This window comes from Rutilus rutilus, assembly GCF_951802725.1.
Source record: "Rutilus rutilus genome assembly, chromosome: 3".
NCBI lineage: Eukaryota > Metazoa > Chordata > Actinopteri > Cypriniformes > Leuciscidae > Rutilus > Rutilus rutilus.
Genome location: NC_140211.1, coordinates 15099546 through 15120008, shown reverse-complemented (window position 1 = coordinate 15120008; position 20463 = coordinate 15099546). Strand labels below are relative to the sequence as shown.

General features: G+C 36.7%; 1 protein-coding gene across 2 annotated transcripts in view; it reads right to left on the bottom strand.

The window, feature by feature from the left end:
* Positions 1-15339: 15339 nt before the first annotated feature.
* The window catches only part of efl1 (elongation factor like GTPase 1), a 102103-nt gene continuing 96979 nt past the window's right edge, over positions 15340-20463 (bottom strand). For both annotated transcript variants that reach the window (XM_084405334.1, XM_084405335.1), the window contains exon 20: positions 15340-16644. In XM_084405334.1, coding sequence (XP_084261460.1) covers positions 16456-16644 — 189 coding nt within the window. In that variant the 3' untranslated portion in view covers positions 15340-16455. The remainder of the gene's footprint in view (positions 16645-20463) is intronic.

Below are 20463 nucleotides of genomic sequence, written 5' to 3'. Positions count from 1 at the left end.
CCAAAGAAAATGTAAAAAAGAGTTGACTTTTCTTTAGCGTTCAGTAAAAGATTCATTTTGTGGACTGACAGTTGCACACTGCAAAAATCAATTCCTTTAGAAGTTTAACTCAATAAATGCATTTTTAATGGCAAATGTGTATTTTTAAAATTATTTTTAGCACAACCCTTGTTAAAGGGTTGCTAGATTTTTGCCTAAAACAAGAAGAATTCTTATTTGCCAATGAGATGATAAAAAACCAACAACATAAACTTTAAAGTCAGCATGAATTAGAATTTGCGACAGTCTTTTCTTCCCTTATTTTGTCAATTAGGAATTGCTTGGATGGTCGTGGTTTGCTATTGGTGGATCTCATGTGAGTGACAGGTTGTCCCGCCCTCGCGCCAGTAAACACATCATCAGAGAAGAGAAGAGAAGAGATGTTGCTTTGAAATGAAGATTACGAGTGTTTAGTTTTGATTCCATGGTAACTTTAACTTCAAGACATATTCTCTGCAAGCTGGTCGCATCATATTTTGCTGATGCAGAGTGTAAAGTGAGTAATGTAGAGGCATTAAAGTGTAGTCCCATCTACAGAGGACTGTGCAAACCCTCAGCAGGATGATTTCATTATTAATCAGTAACACGACTACAGTAAGATGCTAAGTCAGTCAGTCGAGCATGCGGAAAACTAAGAAACTACAGCTGCACAAGTACAATACAAAATTATAATCAAGAGTATCCTTACTTATAAAATAACTTCAATTCTGAAGTGACTAGAAAAAAATGCTAATTACTATATAATGGTAAACAAATCAATCAAATCTAAGGCAAAATGTCATCATTGCCAGCATTATAACATTTATAAAAAGAATGAAAAAAAAAAACTTACAGATTAATTAAAAATGTGGGAAATGGGACTGAAATGGGTATAAAATTTATTTTAATAGGCTATAAAGGGGGAAAAAACAAAACGAAATGCTGAGATACCGTATCGTGCTTGCGTATTACTACCGTTTTGTCCTGTATATCCAGATTAAAAACTTAAAAAGCAAGGATATACGGTTAAAAAATGCAAGGAAATAAATTCTCATAAAAAAAAAAAACACACAAAAAAACACACAACCATTCAAAAATGTTGGATTAATTTTTTTTTTTGAAAAGACGCCTCTTAAAAACAGTAATATTGTGAAATATTATTGCTAATTATATTTTCTATTTTAATTTATTTTCAAATGTAATTTATTATAAAATAATGAATGGGGCTAAATATAGCAAAAACGTAGAATTAAACATTCATAAAGTCAATTTTAAGCAGAATTTATGAAATGTAAACAAACTATTAAACTCCACCTGTTGAATTAAAATGTATGCCCTTGAGTGAAAGCACAAAGAATACTGTAAAAGTCATTACTGTCCAGCAGAGATTATGTATTTAACTAAAATCCAGTTTCAGTTGTGAATAACCATGAAAACGCCTGACAGTCCAGGATTAGTCCTCATTTGAGAGCAGCATTTAAGATGGGATGTTTTCTTAAACAGATGATGGTTTCATGATGAGTTTCTGAGGGTGAGACGGGAAACCGCTTATGCATTCAAAAACCTCAAACACTGTAATAAAAATTCATGGATGTCCTGTGTCATGCAGGACGAATGAGACCAATGATTAAGAGCTGACAGATGAATATTCTAATCAATCTGACATGATGCCTTTGGGGATTTAAAGGAGAAGTTTTTCATTTATGTGCAACTCGCTTGAAAATATTTAAAGTCCCCATGAAATCAAAATTGAAGTTTGGCTTTTAGTATGAATATGTTATATATACAGTAGTGTGCTCCAAAACAATGACAAAATTCGCATTTAGAAGAAAAAAGCATTCAAAACTCTCTCACTTCCACCAATATGGATCAATGATTTTGATGACATCACGCTGCACTTCAGCTTCTCATCAGATTTTCTGTCCAATCAAATGCTCTCTAGACTCTAAAGCGTCCCGCCCCCTACACTATAAATAGACGCTAAAATTGGTCTTTTGTTCACAAATTTACTATTTTCTACATGGTGAATGGCACACAGTGCACTATATCGGGAATAGGGAACGATTCAGTGTAAATATGCTTTCCATTGGGGCGAACGAAGTCTGGTTTCACGTTAGTGTCACGCGAACACCCGCAGTCTGATCCAGAAAACATATCGGACCCATTTGAATTCTGCCCAGAATGTTATATTTTAAAGCGATGTGAAGGAGATTAGGAGGGAACTGCGGCTTTACCGAGCTCAACGAGCTGTGATATAAACTAAATGCTATTGGCTATTTTAAAAAGGGGAGGAGCTGTTTGATATGTCCCGCCCTGTCTTCCTGTTTCAGTGGAAATTACGTCAACACACTGAATAATGCTACGTGTTTCAAAGCACTTCAGTTTAAATATGGGTAAAATGGGTGTCAAAGTGTTTCAGGTCAGTGTAAAGAATCTGACATGATCGACATGGCAAGACTGTCCAACAGGATCTGAATGTGCTAAAGCTTCATAATACATCACATGCAAACAGCTCCTGTAGACACTGGAGGCATTGTTTTTTATTTGTAATGGCATGGAAATCATTAACGTCCACATAAAATCAGCCAAACGGATCTCTTGCCAGACTCTTATTATGTTTTATGACAAGGGTGAGTTTTGAATTAGAGAAGTAAACCTGCTGTCAGGGCAGGACTAAGTGTCTTGGCCTGCGTGTTGTGTTTCTCAGTACATTACCTTTACACGCGCACACGCACACACACACAGCTGAAACTATTCATAATAAAGGCTTTTATATCCTGATGCTGTACGACAAGGGATAGTTCACTCAAAATGATATTTCTGTTATTATTTACTCACTAACCTGCGTGCTGTTTTTTTTTTTTTTTTTTGTAAAAAGGGGAGAATTGAAGAACCTTCATGCAGATCTTTTCTATTCAATGCCAGTTCAACAGTTGTCATAAAAATATTCCACATGACTCATGCACGTCTTCTGATGCCATTCAAAGTTCTTATTGCAACATCGTTTTTTAAAAATGTTTTTGAAAGAAGTATCTTATGTTCACCAAGGCTGCATTTACAGTTTTTTTACAATCACTTTGCTACTATTTTCAGAACCTTGATGTCATTTTTCAAAACTCTAGACACAAACCACAAAACGGTTATCACTTGTAACACAGGCTGTCTAATGTTCAAAACATCGCATTGTGCATTCACATCTTTAAAGAAATCTGGCACTTGCACAATCATTGGTTCAAAAAACAAATTTACTGTGAAATACCATTGAAACACAACTATAGATCACCCACACACAAGCAACCGATAGTTTCACTGTGTCATTGTTCGTACAATCATTAAATATTGTAGAACAAAATAGGTGATACAGGTACTACATGTACAGTAAATACATCTCTGTAAAAGTACTGCAGTAGTAGAGAGAATACTACAGACAGTGGAATCATTGAACAAAGTTTGTAATATAATGATGCGAAACACTACAGTACAATCACAACATAGGTTTATTTGAATCAAGCAAAAATAATTAGCTATGAAATTGAAAAGAAAAGACATCAAATGCAGTGTTCCTCAACTTGCTTGCTTGTACTGTAAGAAACCAAACAGGAGTGATCACTAATTGGTGACAATGAATCTCGTTATCTTGAAACTTTCATGATTTAAACGTGGAAGATTGTTTGTCTGTTTCCATACAACTATGCATTAAGAGTAATGCAACAGTTACTTATCATTTTGAGCAGTTGTTTCAATTGATAGTTAGATCATTGTAAGGAAATGAATAGACACTCATTTGAAATGTAATGTGTGAATTGCCTTTTGAAACAGTAGTACTTTGATGTTAAGTTGTGTCATAATGAACAGGTGATTTTTGTTGAATGAAGTTTTATGTGTATATGAGAAAATGGTTAGAGTTTTGAAAAATGTTCATTTTGATCATTGGTTGTGAGTTTTGTGACTAGAGTTGGGAAAAATGACATCAAGGTTCTGTAAATAGTAACAAAGTGATTGTAAAATAAAACTGAATATATATATATATATATATATATATATATATATATATATATATATATATATATTTTTTTTTTTTTGGAAACCGTGATAAAACAAATTCAGGATTCTTTGATGAACAGAAAGTTCAAAGGTAGATTAAAAATGTCTTTACTGCAATTTTTATAATCTTTTTGACCAAAAGTAGTGCAAGCAGTCATGGAGAAAAAATAACAACAGCCTACTGGCTTGAAATGACATGAGGATATAATAAATAATAAGTAAATTACTATTCATCAAAGTTCCTAAGAAAACCATCTGTATTTCAAGGAACCCAGAAGGACTTTGCTTTTCCTTTGTTGATAGATGACACCTAGAACCAATACAATGATCTAAAGCCTTTAACGTTACACCAGGAACCTTTTAACCCCCGAGGAACAACATAAACAACTCAAGAACATCGCGGTAGCTCAATTCCCAGACATTTCAAGTAGGGATAAAAAATGATATCTTGAAAGCACTATAAGTCAACTTAGAGCATCTGCCAGATATATAAGCATAAATCTATAGAGCAAAAAAGGAAATATAGAAGAGGAAATCACTATATTTGGCAGTCAATCTAGTGCATGTTCATAAATGTATTGCACACACTCTGAAGTCACCACGACTGGGGTTGAAAGTGTGTCGCGTGTGGTTCTGCGGGGCATCAGAGGCCTCTGTTCAAACGCTGAAGGGACGGCTGACACAACAAGCAGCTTTAAATGAGGCTGGGCAGGCAGCCAAAGCCATAATGGCACTGCCAGAGAAAACACATGACTGCTAAAGGAAACGGCTTATTTTTATGACAAATCGAGTCTGCTGGTAATGTGGCTTCACAGCTCCTGGAGAGATCCAGTGATCTCATGAGCCGCTCGCTGCCCTGGGCCATTAAAACAGCATCTCCACACGCAGGAATGAAGTCCTCCCTTCCGCACAATATGTCATGCGTTCAGCTGCGCCGAGCATCACTCGCTCGCTCGGGTTTACAGCGCGTTTCAGCAGAATAGAGAAATATTATATGCCTGTTTTGCTTTTGTTTTATTAGCTGTATTTAGTAAATGTATGTGCTGAAGCGTTGGTTTCTACAAAAATATGAACTGGTTTCAACATTGATGAGAAATGTTTCTTGAGCAGCAAATCAGCATATTAGAATGTTTCTGAAGGATCATGTGACACTGAAGACTGGAGTAATGATGCTGATAATTCAGCTTTGCATCACTGGAATACATTATCAGTAGTTGTGTTTAGTATAAACGTGTTTGATGTTGAGATTCACATTGTATTTGTACCAGATTGTATGGGTGAGCTACCCTTTAAATGTGTTTAAACGTCAACATTTATGTTTGAACTCTTAAGTTGCTCGTTTTTTTGCTCTCAGCTTGAGCTTTATATAATTAAAAGTAAAAATGACATCATCATTGACCTTGTTTACTTCCTTGATGCATGTTCCTGGTTTTATTAGGCATGGCAGATCAGTTTGCATTATTCATAGTCTTTTATCAATATGTAATAAAATGTACGAGTGCTTCAGCTCTTCTGCCACGAGCCTCTATTCTAGAACATTACGCCCACTTCTCACAATCAATTAAATTCATGATGGATAAAATCTAGTCCTGCCCTACATTTTTCCTTCTTGAATATCCCATTTCACTGAGAAATACAGCAATTACAGATATAAAATGGCACAAAAAAAGCATCTCAGGTATGTAAGCCTAGACAAACAAAAATACACTACCATTCAATTTCAATCATTAAAAAAAAAAGAAATGATGCATTAAATTGATTAAAACTGACAGTAAATACATTCATCTTGTTAAACTAACAATCTAATGAGAGTAAGTAGACATGCAGTAGCAAAGTTACTTATAGTTAGTACAGTGTTGACAGTGGACTATCGAAATAAAGGGGAAACACATTAGAATGATTTCTAAATGATCATGTGACACTGAAGACTAGAGTAATGAATACTTGAATAAATTGCATTTTAAAATATATTCGAATAGAAACTTGTACAGTTTTTACTGCATTTTTGATCAAATAAATGCAGCCTTGGGGAACAAGAGACTTGCACATTACATTAAACAATATTTTGAATGGTGGAGTACTGCAGTATGAACTACTTTTATGACAATTATGGTGCTATTTTTTAACTGTATCCTCCCTCTTTAAGTTTTTATTCTGGATACACAACACAAAATGACTCTCAGTAGATTTCACTGTCAAATACTCGTGGACAAAGTCCAGCAGCGAGTCCATTAGCCCTGGCACACTTCAGCTGGCATTTAGCCTCTGACTTCCAAGCACCTACAGCACATAACGCGGCCTTTAAGCGGGCACTGCCAACGGGGGCCGCCAGCCTGGCACAGAACCACGGGGAAACACCACCTCCACTCAACCACTGAGACGTCCAACAGCCTGTTAACATCCTCAGCAGCCGAGCTGTTCTCTGCCTCACAGCGGGACCCTCGCACAACTCACTAAATGCTCTTTAAGAGCGGAGAGGGGAGGAAAAAAAAGAGAAGGAAAATGCAGGGAAGAAAAGACGAAGGGATTGTTGCGCAGGAGCTCTGGGAAACGCATTATCTGCCGATTGTCTCAGCATACTCCTGGCTGTTTCTGATGAATCACTAGAGAGAGTCTAGAACAATCCAGACGCAGGAGCGAAATACAAGCCTGGCTCGTTGAGGTGAGGGTCACGGCTGCGTTCCCTCAGGGCTTCAAGAGCATACTAAAGAAAAAGGAGGGAAAAAGCTTTTGTGAAGTGGAGAGAAAAGCAGCATCTGCTGCAACGGTGAGCCGAGCGCCAAGTCAGCGTGACCACAGACGCTGAAGACCCCCCTCTCCTTTCATCCGCTCGTTGGGCCTTCTACTTTTTTGGGGGGGAACGGGAGAGATCGATGAGGTAATGCCTCGCAAAAGCCTCTGAAAACAAAGCCAATTAATTTCTGCTCAAAGACAAAGGACAGCAAATAATACGCGCCTCAAATAGGGCAGACGAGTCTTATTTACATGCACTGTTTCCGAGCAATGAAAATAATGTGGGTTTTTTTTGTGCCTCTTTGTTAATATACAAACACACAGTACTGTCATGTCTGGGGAAGGAGAAAAACGTGGAGTCAGCAATAACGCTTCTTTTCAATATACAATGCCTAAACATGACAACAGAGAAACATCAAGACAGGGATTTGTAAATGCGATAATTCTTACAATCATTTACTGTGTGTGAACACAAAAGGAGATGTTTATGTCAAAGCTGCTCTTAAAAAACCCTACAAAAATAGCACCTGATGTCACATGATCCTTCAGAAATCATTCTAATATGCTGATTGGCTGCTCAAGAAACATTTCTGATTATTATCAATGTTGAAAACAGTTAATTTTTTTGTGGAAACCAGTTATTTATTTATTATTTTATCTGAATGCCGATTGCAAATATGATTATGTGCGTATTGAAATGAAATTTCAGAGTTCTTAAAACTGCTTTCTGTCCCTCCATTGACAGCTACGCAACTACCACTTTGACACTTTAAACAGTTTATAAAGAGATTGTAAAACTAATCCATATGAATTGAGTGGTTTAGTCCAAATTTTCTGAAGAGACACGATCGCTTTAAATGATGAACAGATTGAATTTAGGCTTTTATTCACATATAAACATTCATCAACTATGTAAACATATAACAGTTATTATATGATTTTAAAAGACTTGGAATAGACCCTTTTATAGTGCTCTTTATGATTTTTGGAGCTTGACAATGAAAACGAACTTGTGCAAAATATCTTCTTTTATGTTCCACAGAACAAATAAAGTAAAACAGGTTTGAAACGACATGACGACAGAATGTTCCTTTTTGGGTTAACTATCCCTTTAATATGTGATTTCGACACGGGATCACTGAATGTGTTTTCACTCTGGTCCAACATTATGTAAGTCTATTACTTTAACAGTTACCAGGATTTTATGAGATGATATTGAGATAGCAGCTTGACATATTTATATATACAAACACACACGCAACCAAAACCCACCTGGCTCTCCTTACGGTAGGCATGCAACTCAATCATTTTACCCATGAGCCTTTGCATCAGACACCACTCCGTAGCCTTATCCATAATTCATGCCGCATCTCCCTCTGGCCTGTCTAACGTTTCTACGGTGCCATTGTATGGCGTATGTGTGTTTTCTTTTATTGAATAACAAACGGGTGCCATTCGACATAAAATATAGAAATAGGACCTCTGGAAATATACATCCAAGCAGGCTGTTTCCTGATGATTTCGTGTGAGGGTGTGTGTTCTGCTTTTTATACAGAGTATTAGTGGAAATCTTTGTCACGGTGCTACATCAGAGCAAAAAAAGGGAAAAACCTCTGGGACTCTGTGGAAAATGTGCAATATTTCAAAATTACATCTGTCAAGCATGGCAGAAAAAATAGCAGGTGATTTGAGGCAACATGAGTGACAGTGACTGCTGGCGATGCAACAAAGTTGAGCAGAGTTTAAAGGGATAGTTCACCCAAAAATGAAAATTCTGTCATTAATTACGCTCCAACATATCGTTCAAACCCCACAAGACTTCATCTTCAGAACACAATTTTTTTTTAATTTTAGATTCATAAAATTTTATTCACACATAAAATTAATCAACTCACACATCAGTTGTGGTAAACAGAAGCTCAAGCATGTTCGCTTGAGGTGCGAGAACCAATGAGGTTCATTCTTGTTACGCAGCACGTTTGAGCTTCAGCAAGAACCAATGAGGTTCATTCTCGTGTTACGCAGCACGTTTGAGCTTCAGCAAGAACCAATGAGGTTCATTCTCGTGTTACGCAGCACGTTTGAGCTTCAGCAAGAACCAATGAGGTTCATTCTCGTGTTACGCAGCACGTTTGAGCTTCAGCAAGAACCAATGAGGTTCATTCTCGTGTTACGCAGCACGTTTGAGCTTCAGCAAGAACCAATGAGGTTCATTCTCGTGTTACGCAGCACGTTTGAGCTTCAGCAAGAACCAATGAGGTTCATTCTCGTGTTACGCAGCACGTTTGAGCTTCAGCAAGAACCAATGAGGTTCATTCTCGTGTTACGCAGCACGTTTGAGCTTCAGCAAGAACCAATGAGGTTCATTCTCGTGTTACGCAGCACGTTTGAGCTTCAGCAAGAACCAATGAGGTTCATTCTCGTGTTACGCAGCACGTTTGAGCTTCAGCAAGAACCAATGAGGTTCATTCTCGTGTTACGCAGCACGTTTGAGCTTCAGCAAGAACCAATGAGGTTCATTCTCGTGTTACGCAGCACGTTTGAGCTTCAGCAAGAACCAATGAGGTTCATTCTCGTGTTACGCAGCACGTTTGAGCTTCAGCAAGAACCAATGAGGTTCATTCTCGTGTTACGCAGCACGTTTGAGCTTCAGCAAGAACCAATGAGGTTCATTCTCGTGTTACGCAGCACGTTTGAGCTTCAGCAAGAACCAATGAGGTTATTTACATTCTTACTACATGTTCTTGAACATGTTTCAAAATCACAAAACTTGCTGAAAATGTTTTTAGATGACATCACAAATCCTTTTTACTTTTTAAACACCAGCGTTTCACAATCCAATAAATTTGTGGCAGATAAATCAAGTTCCGGCCTATATTTTTATTAATTGTCTTTAAAGGCATTGTGTAATTTCTACACTATAAACCCAGAATTTAGGAGTGTTTGTATAAGCAGCCTGACTGGTGCCAGACATATAACAACACTGGCTGGAGCAATGGAGAATGGGGCGATTGTGTGAAACCTGTTCATAAGCATTCATTATTTTTATTAGTTGCAAATATTACAGACAGAAGTCTTAAAGTCAGGTAAACTTGAACTGTTCTCAACCTCTGGCCATCAAGAGAACTCTTTCTTTCTTTTAGACACCTGGTTAGTTCATCAATCAAGATAACAGGCAATTATCAGTCACTCTGAGCAAACCCACTCTTAGGCAAGGGAGTTTAACCGCTTTTGTGTGTCTTCTCAAATTGCACGCTTGCTTTAGTCGGGGGAATCCTCCCTCTGTGTGTTTTTCCATCAAGTCTCCAAGTATTATTTGTTCCTCCGTATTTCTGTCCGGTTAGCAGATAAATAATCGCACTTCAGCATCCTTCCTGTTCTCCCAAAGACACATCTTAAGCTTGTCTAAAGACGGGCTCAACAAGTTTGACCAACCCAAAAAGAAAACGTGCAAACCAGATCACACTGAAGTTTTTTTTTCTTAAATATTTGCCTACAGCAAACACTGAACCAGACAAATTAAATTCCCTGCGGTAATAATGTGATTACTTGCAGACTGCACGTAAAGGACCTATCAGCCTGTCTGAGTTTCATGACTAAACTAGATATTTTAACTTTCAGTAATTTTTATGTGTTTTTACCATTTTTATTAGTTTGTCTTTAAAAACAAAACAAAAAAAACATTCATACTACATTTTTTTTTCATTTTGTTCTTTAAACTTATTTCAGTTAACATATCTATTTTTTTCATTTAGTTTAAAGGTCCCGATATACCCGAAAAACTAAATCAGGCCAAAACAAAGTTCGTTTTGGAAAGTCGAAACAGCTTGCCAAAGCGAACTTTCCAGAAACTGTATCAGTCCATGGTACAATTGGTATGTAAATAAACGTGACGTGACTTTAATGGAGTGCCGAATTCTCGAAACAATTTAATAGTTTTACTCAATGATAACACTTTACAAGTTTGTCATCTAATTAAAAAGAAGAAAAAAAACTTGGATTGGTCAAATTTGAGAGCTTAAAGACTGATTAGGCTAACCCGTGGAGTTAGTTAGCTAGTTCTTATAAGAAACAGTCTTAACATAATGACTATGCAACTGGCCCCAGATTATTGAATTATATCAACATATGAGTGATCAAAATCTCAAATTATATAACACCTCAATTCAAAACAAAGGCCTCAAAACAGTAAAAGTAACATTATAAAACATGACGTCGTCATACCAACCAGAATGACTGTACTTTTGCACAACAATGGAAACTGAGTCGCACTGATATCAGCTGCAGCTTATATGCACTGACGGTCTGAAGAGCCAGGGCTTCATAGGTTTATCAACATTATAAGATATGATTTTCAGCAAACAGCTGCTCCTCAGTTGGAGATAAAACCGCTTTGATAGATCATATTTTAAAAATGGATGCTTTGAGCGCCAAAATCTGACTGGAAGAGACGTTGGAATGCATTGTAAGATGCAACACTTGTGACCGCACGTCAACTGAATTCAACATTAATATTCAAGTTGCTACAGACAGTGAACTTTGATCATTGTGTTGCTTGGAAACAGTCTAAGCTTAAGCTAATGAGCTATATTACACTGTCATTTCATTTTGTGTCATTTACTAGCTGTACACATGAAGACATCACTACAAAATACAACTTTTGACCTTATGAAATTCCTGATATGCACATTTTCTAGATTTCAAAGGTTAATACAAAAGAAACCACACATTATTGTATCACCATACACGTTCAGAGCACAAGTTCATACAGTTCAGATCACAAGAACTGGATCAAGAAGTATTTTTCCTGTTTATTTTCTCCATAGGTAGTTAAAAAATGATTTAATTAAGAGTTTTAACCAACCAAGACGAATAACAATGCAAATTCTGATTCAAAGCAAAAAGGTATTTATAAACGAGGAGAAAAAAAAAGACAAATGCAAAGATTTATGTATTCCATAAACCAAAACCGATGGTATATATACAGTGAGGAAAATAAGTATTTGAACACCCTGCTATTTTGCAAGTTCTCCCACTTAGAAATCATGGAGGGGTCTGAAATTGTCATCGTAGGTGCATGTCCACTGTGAGAGACATAATCTAAAAAAAAAAATCCAGAAATCACAATGTATGATTTTTTAACTATTTATTTGTATGATACAGCTGCAAATAAGTATTTGAACACCTGAGAAAATCAATGTTAATACTTGGTACAGTAGCCTTTGTTTGCAATTACAGAGGTCAAACGTTTCCTGTAGTTTTTCACCAGGTTTGCACACACTGCAGGAGGGATTTTGGCCCACTCCTCCACACAGATCTTCTCTAGATCAGTCAGGTTTCTGGGCTGTCGCTGAGAAACACGGAGTTTGAGCTCCCTCCAAAGATTCTCTATTGGGTTTAGGTCTGGAGACTGGCTAGGCCACGCCAGAACCTTGATATGCTTCTTACAGAGCCACTCCTTGGTTATCCCGGCTGTGTGCTTCGGGTCATTGTCATGTTGGAAGACCCAGCCCCGACCCATCTTCAATGCTCTAACTGAGGGAAGGAGATTGTTCCCCAAAATCTCGCAATACATGGCCCCGGTCATCCTCTCCTTAATACAGTGCAGTCGCCCTGTCCCATGTGCAGAAAACCCCCCCCAAAGCATGATGCTACCACCCCCATGCTTCACAGTAGGGATGGTGTTCTTGGGATGGTACTCATCATTCTTCTTCCTCCAAACACGTTTAGTGGAATAATGACCACATCTGACCACATGACTTTCTCCCATGACTCCTCTGGATCATCCAAATGGTCATTGGCAAACTTAAGACGGGCCTTGACATGTGCTGGTTTAAGCAGGGGAACCTTCCGTGCCATGCATGATTTCAAACCATGACGTCTTAGTGTATTACCAACAGTACCTTGGAAACGGTGGTCCCAGCTCTTTTCAGGTCATTGACCAGCTCCTCCCGTGTAGTTCTGGGCTGATTTCTCACCTTTCTTAGGATCATTGAGACCCCACGAGGTGAGATCTTGCATGGAGCCCCAGTCCGAGGGAGATTGACAGTCATGTTTAGCTTCTTCCATTTTCTAATGATTGCTCCAACAGTGGACCTTTTTTCACCAAGCTGCTTGGCAATTTCCCCGTAGCCCTTTCCAGCCTTGTGGAGGTGTACAATTTTGTCTCTAGTGTCTTTGGACAGCTCTTTGGTCTTGGCCATGTTAGTAGTTGGATTCTTACTGATTGTATGGGGTGGACAGGTGTCTTTATGCAGCTAACGACCTCAAACAGGTGCATCTAATTTAGGATAATAAATGGAGTGGAGGTGGACATTTTAAAGGCAGACTAACAGGTCTTTGAGGGTCAGAATTCTAGCTGATAGACAGGTGTTCAAATACTTATTTGCAGCTGTATCATACAAATAAATAGTTAAAAAATCATATATTGTGATTTCTGGATTTTTTTTTTTAGATTAGCCTATGTCTCTCACAGTGGACATGCACCTACGATGACAATTTCAGACCCCTCCATGATTTCCAAGTGGGAGAACTTGCAAAATAGCAGGGTGTTCAAATACTTATTTTTCTCACTGTATATATATATAGTCTTTATTGTAAGTATGAAAACAATATTTAAAGTGTATTGCAAATACTTAGATAAATAATAACCATAAGATAGATAAATAGATACCACTGTTAAAAAAATTGGAGACAGTATGATGGTTTAAAAAAGAAAAGAAATAAATACTTTTAATCACGGATGCATTACATTGATCAACAGTGACGGTAAAGACATTTATAATGTTACAAGAGATTTCTATTTCAAATAAACACTGTTTTTTGAACTTTCTATTCATCAAAGAATCCTGATTTTTTTTTTTAAATCACTAAAATATTAAGCACCACAACTGTTTTCAACATTGATAATAATCAGAAATGTTTCTCCAGCATCAAATCATCATATTAGAATGATTTCTGAAGGATCATGTGACACTGAAGACTGGAGTAATGATGCTGAAAATCACATGAATAAATTACATTTTAAAATAGATTCAAATAGAAAGCTGTTATTTTAAATTGTAATACTATTTCACAATTTTTGATTAAATACATGCATCCTTATTAAGCCTAAGATACTACTTTCAATCGGACTTGATTACATCATTTGCAATGCTTAATGGGCGGCCACTGGTGAGTTCTTTTACTACCAATTCTGTTTCCATGGTAACAGCAACTGATTGGTGATTCTCTCTTAAGAATAATCTGTAGTGTCATTTTTCACACATATAAAATCACACTGACTTTTGCCTTCTGCAGAAGCAAATATCATCACTTTACAATTCTAGAGTTTATATTAAGTCTGTCTAAAAAAAAAGATCCAGTACCATTAAAAGTCAAGTTCACTATATGGAGAAAGTGAACATAATTTTTACTTCATTAAAGGTAAACCAGTCAGACCTGCAAAACAACCTTGAATAAATGCTCGAAAATTCCTCTACAGACGATGCTGGCGTAGTGCTAGCGTACACCTCATCTTCCTAATTCCCCGCACATGGCCAGTGTGACCAGTCTGAACCCGTAAATAAGCCCTGGAGTCTAATAGCTGTGAAGCCCTGAGTGGAACTTGCCATTTGCATTGGTTAAGAGTTTTATCTACAGCATCTGAAGGCTTTGTCTGTTCTGCTGACTAAAGCCATTCGTTCCACTAAATTAGCCCCATTAGCTTAATGCAACATAGAGGTCATTACCCACCAGCTCCTCTGCAGAACTGACCCCTGCACTCAACGCCATCTGATCTGGGATCAGTCCTCGCTGCTGGAATACCAGCAGTGTGCACTGTGAGAAAAACAGCAAAACAAGCTTCAGATCAGCTGATGTGGAGAAATACTAACTACGCTTCCTGTGATGACATCACAATCAATGGGCAAATCATCCGACTTCAAAATATTTCATTATGATCATGTATATATTTAATAGTAATATACTATATACACTGTAAAAAATGATATGATTAATAAGTTATGACATTGCTTTAAATCATCAAAATAAGTTGAGCACTTTTTAAAATAAGTTATACAAGATTCAACTAATTTTTTAAGCCAGTTTAAGTTTAATGTAATTTAAGTTGAAATGACTTAAACATCCAAGTTGATTGTACTTAAAAATGTAAGTTTTTTTTTTTTGTACATAGGAGCAAATTATATATATAAAAAAAAAAAATCAGAGGCAAGGGTATCTTAGATCTTCATGGGGTTAAAAAATAAAATAAAATTCAATCAATCAATTAAATGTCAATATCAAGTTGCAGTTTTCATTAATTACCCTAAAATAATAGTTTTTATTAATAATATTAATTATAGTTGTTATAAATGGCCCTAAAACCTATTATTGTAATTATTACTATTATTAAATCTAAATCTAAATACTTCTCTAACATAGATTAATATTAATTTGAAATAAAAAATACTGATTGTCGGAAAATTAAAGCATGGTTACAACGCATTGGCACAAAGCGATAAACCAGAACGGACAAACATAAAACATATTCTGCACAACAAAGGCGACAGTTTGTTCAGTCAAGTTTATTTCCAAAATCTCGGTAGTGATTTGACATGATGGCACTCTAACACGTGTAGTATTCAGCAGGCGACAGTATTCTGGGGAGCTTCTTATTAAAGAATTCAAATCCTTCTCCAAATGCCATTAAAGCTGTGTTCAACACAAATTAAATCAAGGGTTTAAACTTGTGTAAACCAAAAGGGAGCGATGAAGGAATTCATTTCAAGGCCGTTTCACTTCAAACTAATTGAAACTGTATTTCAAGAGGACTCTTAAATTATTCAACGCAGGGCCCCGCCAGACCCCAGCACAAGATCCCAAACACGTAAGGAGATACGCTATGATTTGAAAGCATGTCCTTTAATTGCAGGGTTTAATCCTGTCTCAAATAGCTGAGGAAGGAATGGTTGTTTAGGAACATGTGAAGGGGAAAAAGAAGAAAAAAGTCAAGTGACTCACTGTAATTTGCAAAGATCCGTGTGCAGTCTCGCAACAGCGCAAATCAGACAATCTACTCCTTCAGTCTGGTCCAATAAAGCCTCGAACTGTGTAATTGACTTCAATTGCTGTATAATATTTACAACATTAGGTTCCAGAGTGCACTGCAATTGCTTAATTGCTTAATAGCAGCACATTTTTACAATAGATTAGCGCAGGCGAACATATACTGTAGAATAAAGACTTGATGTTCAGTTTTAGTTGAAGTATCTCACCAGATTGAACTGATATTAGCTAATGAGGTTCAGTCACTGAATCCATTAACATTTTGAACATTGTTTTTTCAACCAATTTGCTATGTGAAATCATGAGATCCATTATAAATGAAACTATGGACTGTTAGAAATTGATTGGATGTAATGACTGAATCACTATCTGGTCAGTTTCAGCCAGTCGGTTGGTCATTAGAGACTGAAACTAGTCAAATGAAGGAGTGGTTGTGCGTCACCAAATATGTCAATGAACCTCTTTTATAAAGCAAGAGCAGAACAATTCAATAAATAAAACAATTGCGCACTGCAAACCCATTATTATACTGTTGCACTGAATTTAATTCAACAATTTACATAATGTTTCCACAAAGTCATTCTGCTCGTGTTTCACAACTGAGGATCATTCGCTTTATTTGTTCTTGCTTAGAGTTCGTTGTTTTTCCCCGTGCTCGACGATCTTCTCATCCACGTAGAGGCCTTTGCGTCTTCGTACGGCGTTCATGTATTTCAGAGCCTGATTGGCTGAGTCTGCTTTTTCTCCAAAGTGTAAATACTCCTCCTCGGTAGTCGGCACCCAGAATGGATCACTAGGGATAACCTAAAACACACACACACACACACACACAATGTTAATGAATCACTATCTGGTCAAAAAACATTCAAAAAACAGCTGAAAACCCATCTCTTCCATGAGCACCTAAACTCATAAAAAAAAAAAAAAAAAAAACCTTTCCCTTAAAATCCCACTTATCATGCTTATGCTACTCTGAATAATGCCTGAACTTCGTATTCTGAACACTTCTTGCGTTGTTGTTGTCTTTTGCCTCTTCATGATGACTCGCCTAATTTAGTCCTGATTTGTAAGTCGCTTTGGATAAAAGCGTCTGCTAAATGACTAAATGTAAATGTAAATGTAAATGACGTCTGTGCTGTGTTTAGAGGTTTGCATGCAACACTTTAATGCAACTAATGAACAACAAATTACTAATATGTCAATCCATTTGATTTTTAAAACTGATTTAAAGATTGTTCTTGTTATCCTGGATGCTGATTGGTCAATACAGAATCCCAGTAGTGCTGACTGACAGCCCAGTCAGTCACTGCGTAAGTTTCCATCCACTTGTAAATCGAATTATCTGAAAGAGCTGGTGAAAGTGTGTTTCCATCCAACGGCTTTAAAGCGAATAAAAACCTGTGCGTAATGACGTCACGTGCTGTTTTGCGATCAAATTGGTATATCGAATTGATTTGAGACATTTTAATGTGTTTCCATTCATTTTCGCACTGAATCGCACAACATTCAAGCAAACATTTGCGAACAAATAATGTTTCCATCAGCGTTTATCGCATAAGCCGTATATCGATCAAGATAAAATCCGATGAGACCGAACGTATTTCATTTGAGTCGATATTCGTGAAATTCAATTGAATTTTACTGTTTCCATAAGGCATTTTTCATTCGATATCACTTAATTCGGATAAAAACGTGTGGATGGAAACATAGCTAATGATTAACAGGCAGTGTTTTCTATGAACTTCAAAAACTTTCAAATTAAAATGAAAATAAATTAGATCAATTAATGGATTCCCCAAATGGGCTTTATCATGAGTGTTTAATGAATGAATATATATATTTTTAAATCTATTTCATTTACTGGATTATCTAGAATATAAAATAATTCTATATTAATTTTTAATATAACTAATCTTTTTTTTTTTAAATAGGCAAAACAAATAATTAGTGCTGTCAATCAATTTAAAAAAATGACTCAATCACACATTTGTCTGTAATTAAACGTGATTAATTCCATCTAACATTAAAGTTTTTAATATATTATTATATTATAATAATTTCAGTTAATCTCCAAATTAATGTAATAACAACATAAAGACAGTTATTTTAAATATTTGATCTAACAGTTGGGAAATATACAGAAATTTAATAAAAAGTTATTATACACTTCAGTCACTTCATTTAATATAGATTCATCATTTTTAATCTAACTAACTAAACAAACAAAAACGTTTTTCATTTAATTGCCAGCAAAATGAAGTATGTCGTGAGACTGATACTGTGAATCCACTATGATTTGGGTCATACCGTCCACCCCTAATGCCATATGTAATGAACACCCTACTGTAAAGTGCTACTGACTTTCAGAATTTAAGATCTAATGTTTCCTCACAAGTAATGCACATCTATGCTGTTCATTTGTGAGTCAGTCAGATAAGAGTTCAGATTAGAATTGGCACCACAATATTCAATCCCTTTGTCTACCGCACTCATTATAAAAAAAAAGAAAATGAGTTGTTCCAGGGCAGAAGCAGACTACGCAATTGTCCGCTGTGAAGAGATACACATAATGGTCATTATATGAGGCACAGCGAGAGCATGTACCAGCACACACACACACACACACACACACAGCAATGGGAGCAGGTGCTGGGCGGATGACGCAATCCCTGCAGCAACACACACACACACACTTCCACACAATATGACCTCATGCTCAGACAATAGCGCGAGTGGTACAATTACTGTAAGAGTCCAGCGGGGCCCCTGCACCTGGTCCCAGAGAGGCCCCACGGCGTGGGCTCCGTTACCTCGGGACAGATGGCAACAACGGCCGGATTTACAGTTATCGACTGCAGTCCAGCGCTTCAAGAGCATCTGCGCCCGAACATCACTGAAGGATCAGTGCGTTTGTGGAAGACAACAGCATTTTAACAGCAGTAGAGAACCTGCAAAGAGCTTCCTGAGTGCTGATCTTTGATTTCATATCTGCTTTCTTATTCTCATTTCTCTCTCTGTTGACCTGACAGCTTGGATTACTATCCCTCCTTTTTTTTCCTCCACCAAAAGAGCTTTTGTCTTGTGTGTGCGCACTCATTCAAGCACAACCCAACAAGTGACAGGGCACTTTTCATGTGTTTGCCATGCGTACACAAACACACACAAGCTCTGCCTTTCTAAAGCCCTATTCGCACTGGATTAGTTTTATCTGGGGACCTTGTGTGATTTCGAAATTACCCATCCACATCTGAATTTCGTGTGGCGCATTCGCACGGGATAAGCGAAGCCTGTGATTTTACTCGAAATGACTGACTTATCTCCCGGATATGATGTCAATAGGCTATTGCTTGGAAATGTCTTGTCGTTATTATAGGTCTAGCTGTATGATATATCATAAACAGAAGAATGTTCCTTACCACATGCTGCTATACATGTCATCCATCTCCATCTAATCAGTCTTTTTGTTTTTGCTCTTCTGATGGTTTTCAGCTTTCTCTTTCTGCAAATTGTATAGTTGTATCGTATGGTGTAAGCGATATGACCCAGCACCCAAAATACTATCAAAACACTCCAACGCAGCCTCCATTCTTCACGAAAGATGGACAAAAAAAGCGCACAGGAAACAAAAACCTTGAAAAAATGATAAATGACCCCGCCAAATCACAGAGATGCCGATTCACGCGGGACTAATATTATCACAGGACCTCGGTGTTCGGCGGAATATGGTAGGTCATTTGCGGGGGAATTTTTACTTGACAAATTACAGACATGGGCGATTCGCATGGGATTCAGATCACAGACAACCTCCGCAGTTATTACAAATGACTAGAGGTCACCAGGTAATACGTATCCTGTGCGAATAGGGCTTAAAACCTTATAAATGACTGATCTGGAACGTTCTACATAAGCTGCAACTCACAAAGAGCGTTCTTCACACAAGCTGCATGAGAGACCCCCAATCACTGTTGATTCAAATAGAGTTAGCATGTTGTTCAGCTAAAAACACAGTATTCTAATAGAGATATGCAACACACAAATATTGACAAGAATAGTCTATTTTTTTTTTTTTTTTATAATAATAATTACTTTTCTGCACTAAATTAAATAGATTTGATGTTACTACGTTACAAACACTTTTACGGTTTAAGGGTTAACAAGATTTTTTTTAAGAGAAATTAATACTTTTATTTAGCAAGGATGCATTTAATTGGTAAAAATTAATAAATAAAAAAAGACATCTATAATGTAATAATAGAAAATAATAGAAAATACTATAATAGATTTCTATTTCAGATCAATTTTGTTCTTTTGAACTTCAAAGAATCATTAAAAAATCCTGAAATAAAAATGTACCACTGTTCCCACATATAAATTACACTGTTTTCAACATCGATAATAAGAAATGTTTCTTGAGCAGAAAATCAACATATTAGAATGATTTCTGAAGGATCATGTGACACTGAAGACTGGAGTAATGATGCTGAAATTTCTGCTTTGCATCACTGGAATAAATTATATTTTGAAATACATAAAAATAAAAACAGTTTTCAAAATATTACCATTTTACTGTATACTTGATCAAATAAATGGAGCCTTGGAGATCAAAGGAGACATTTTTCTGTT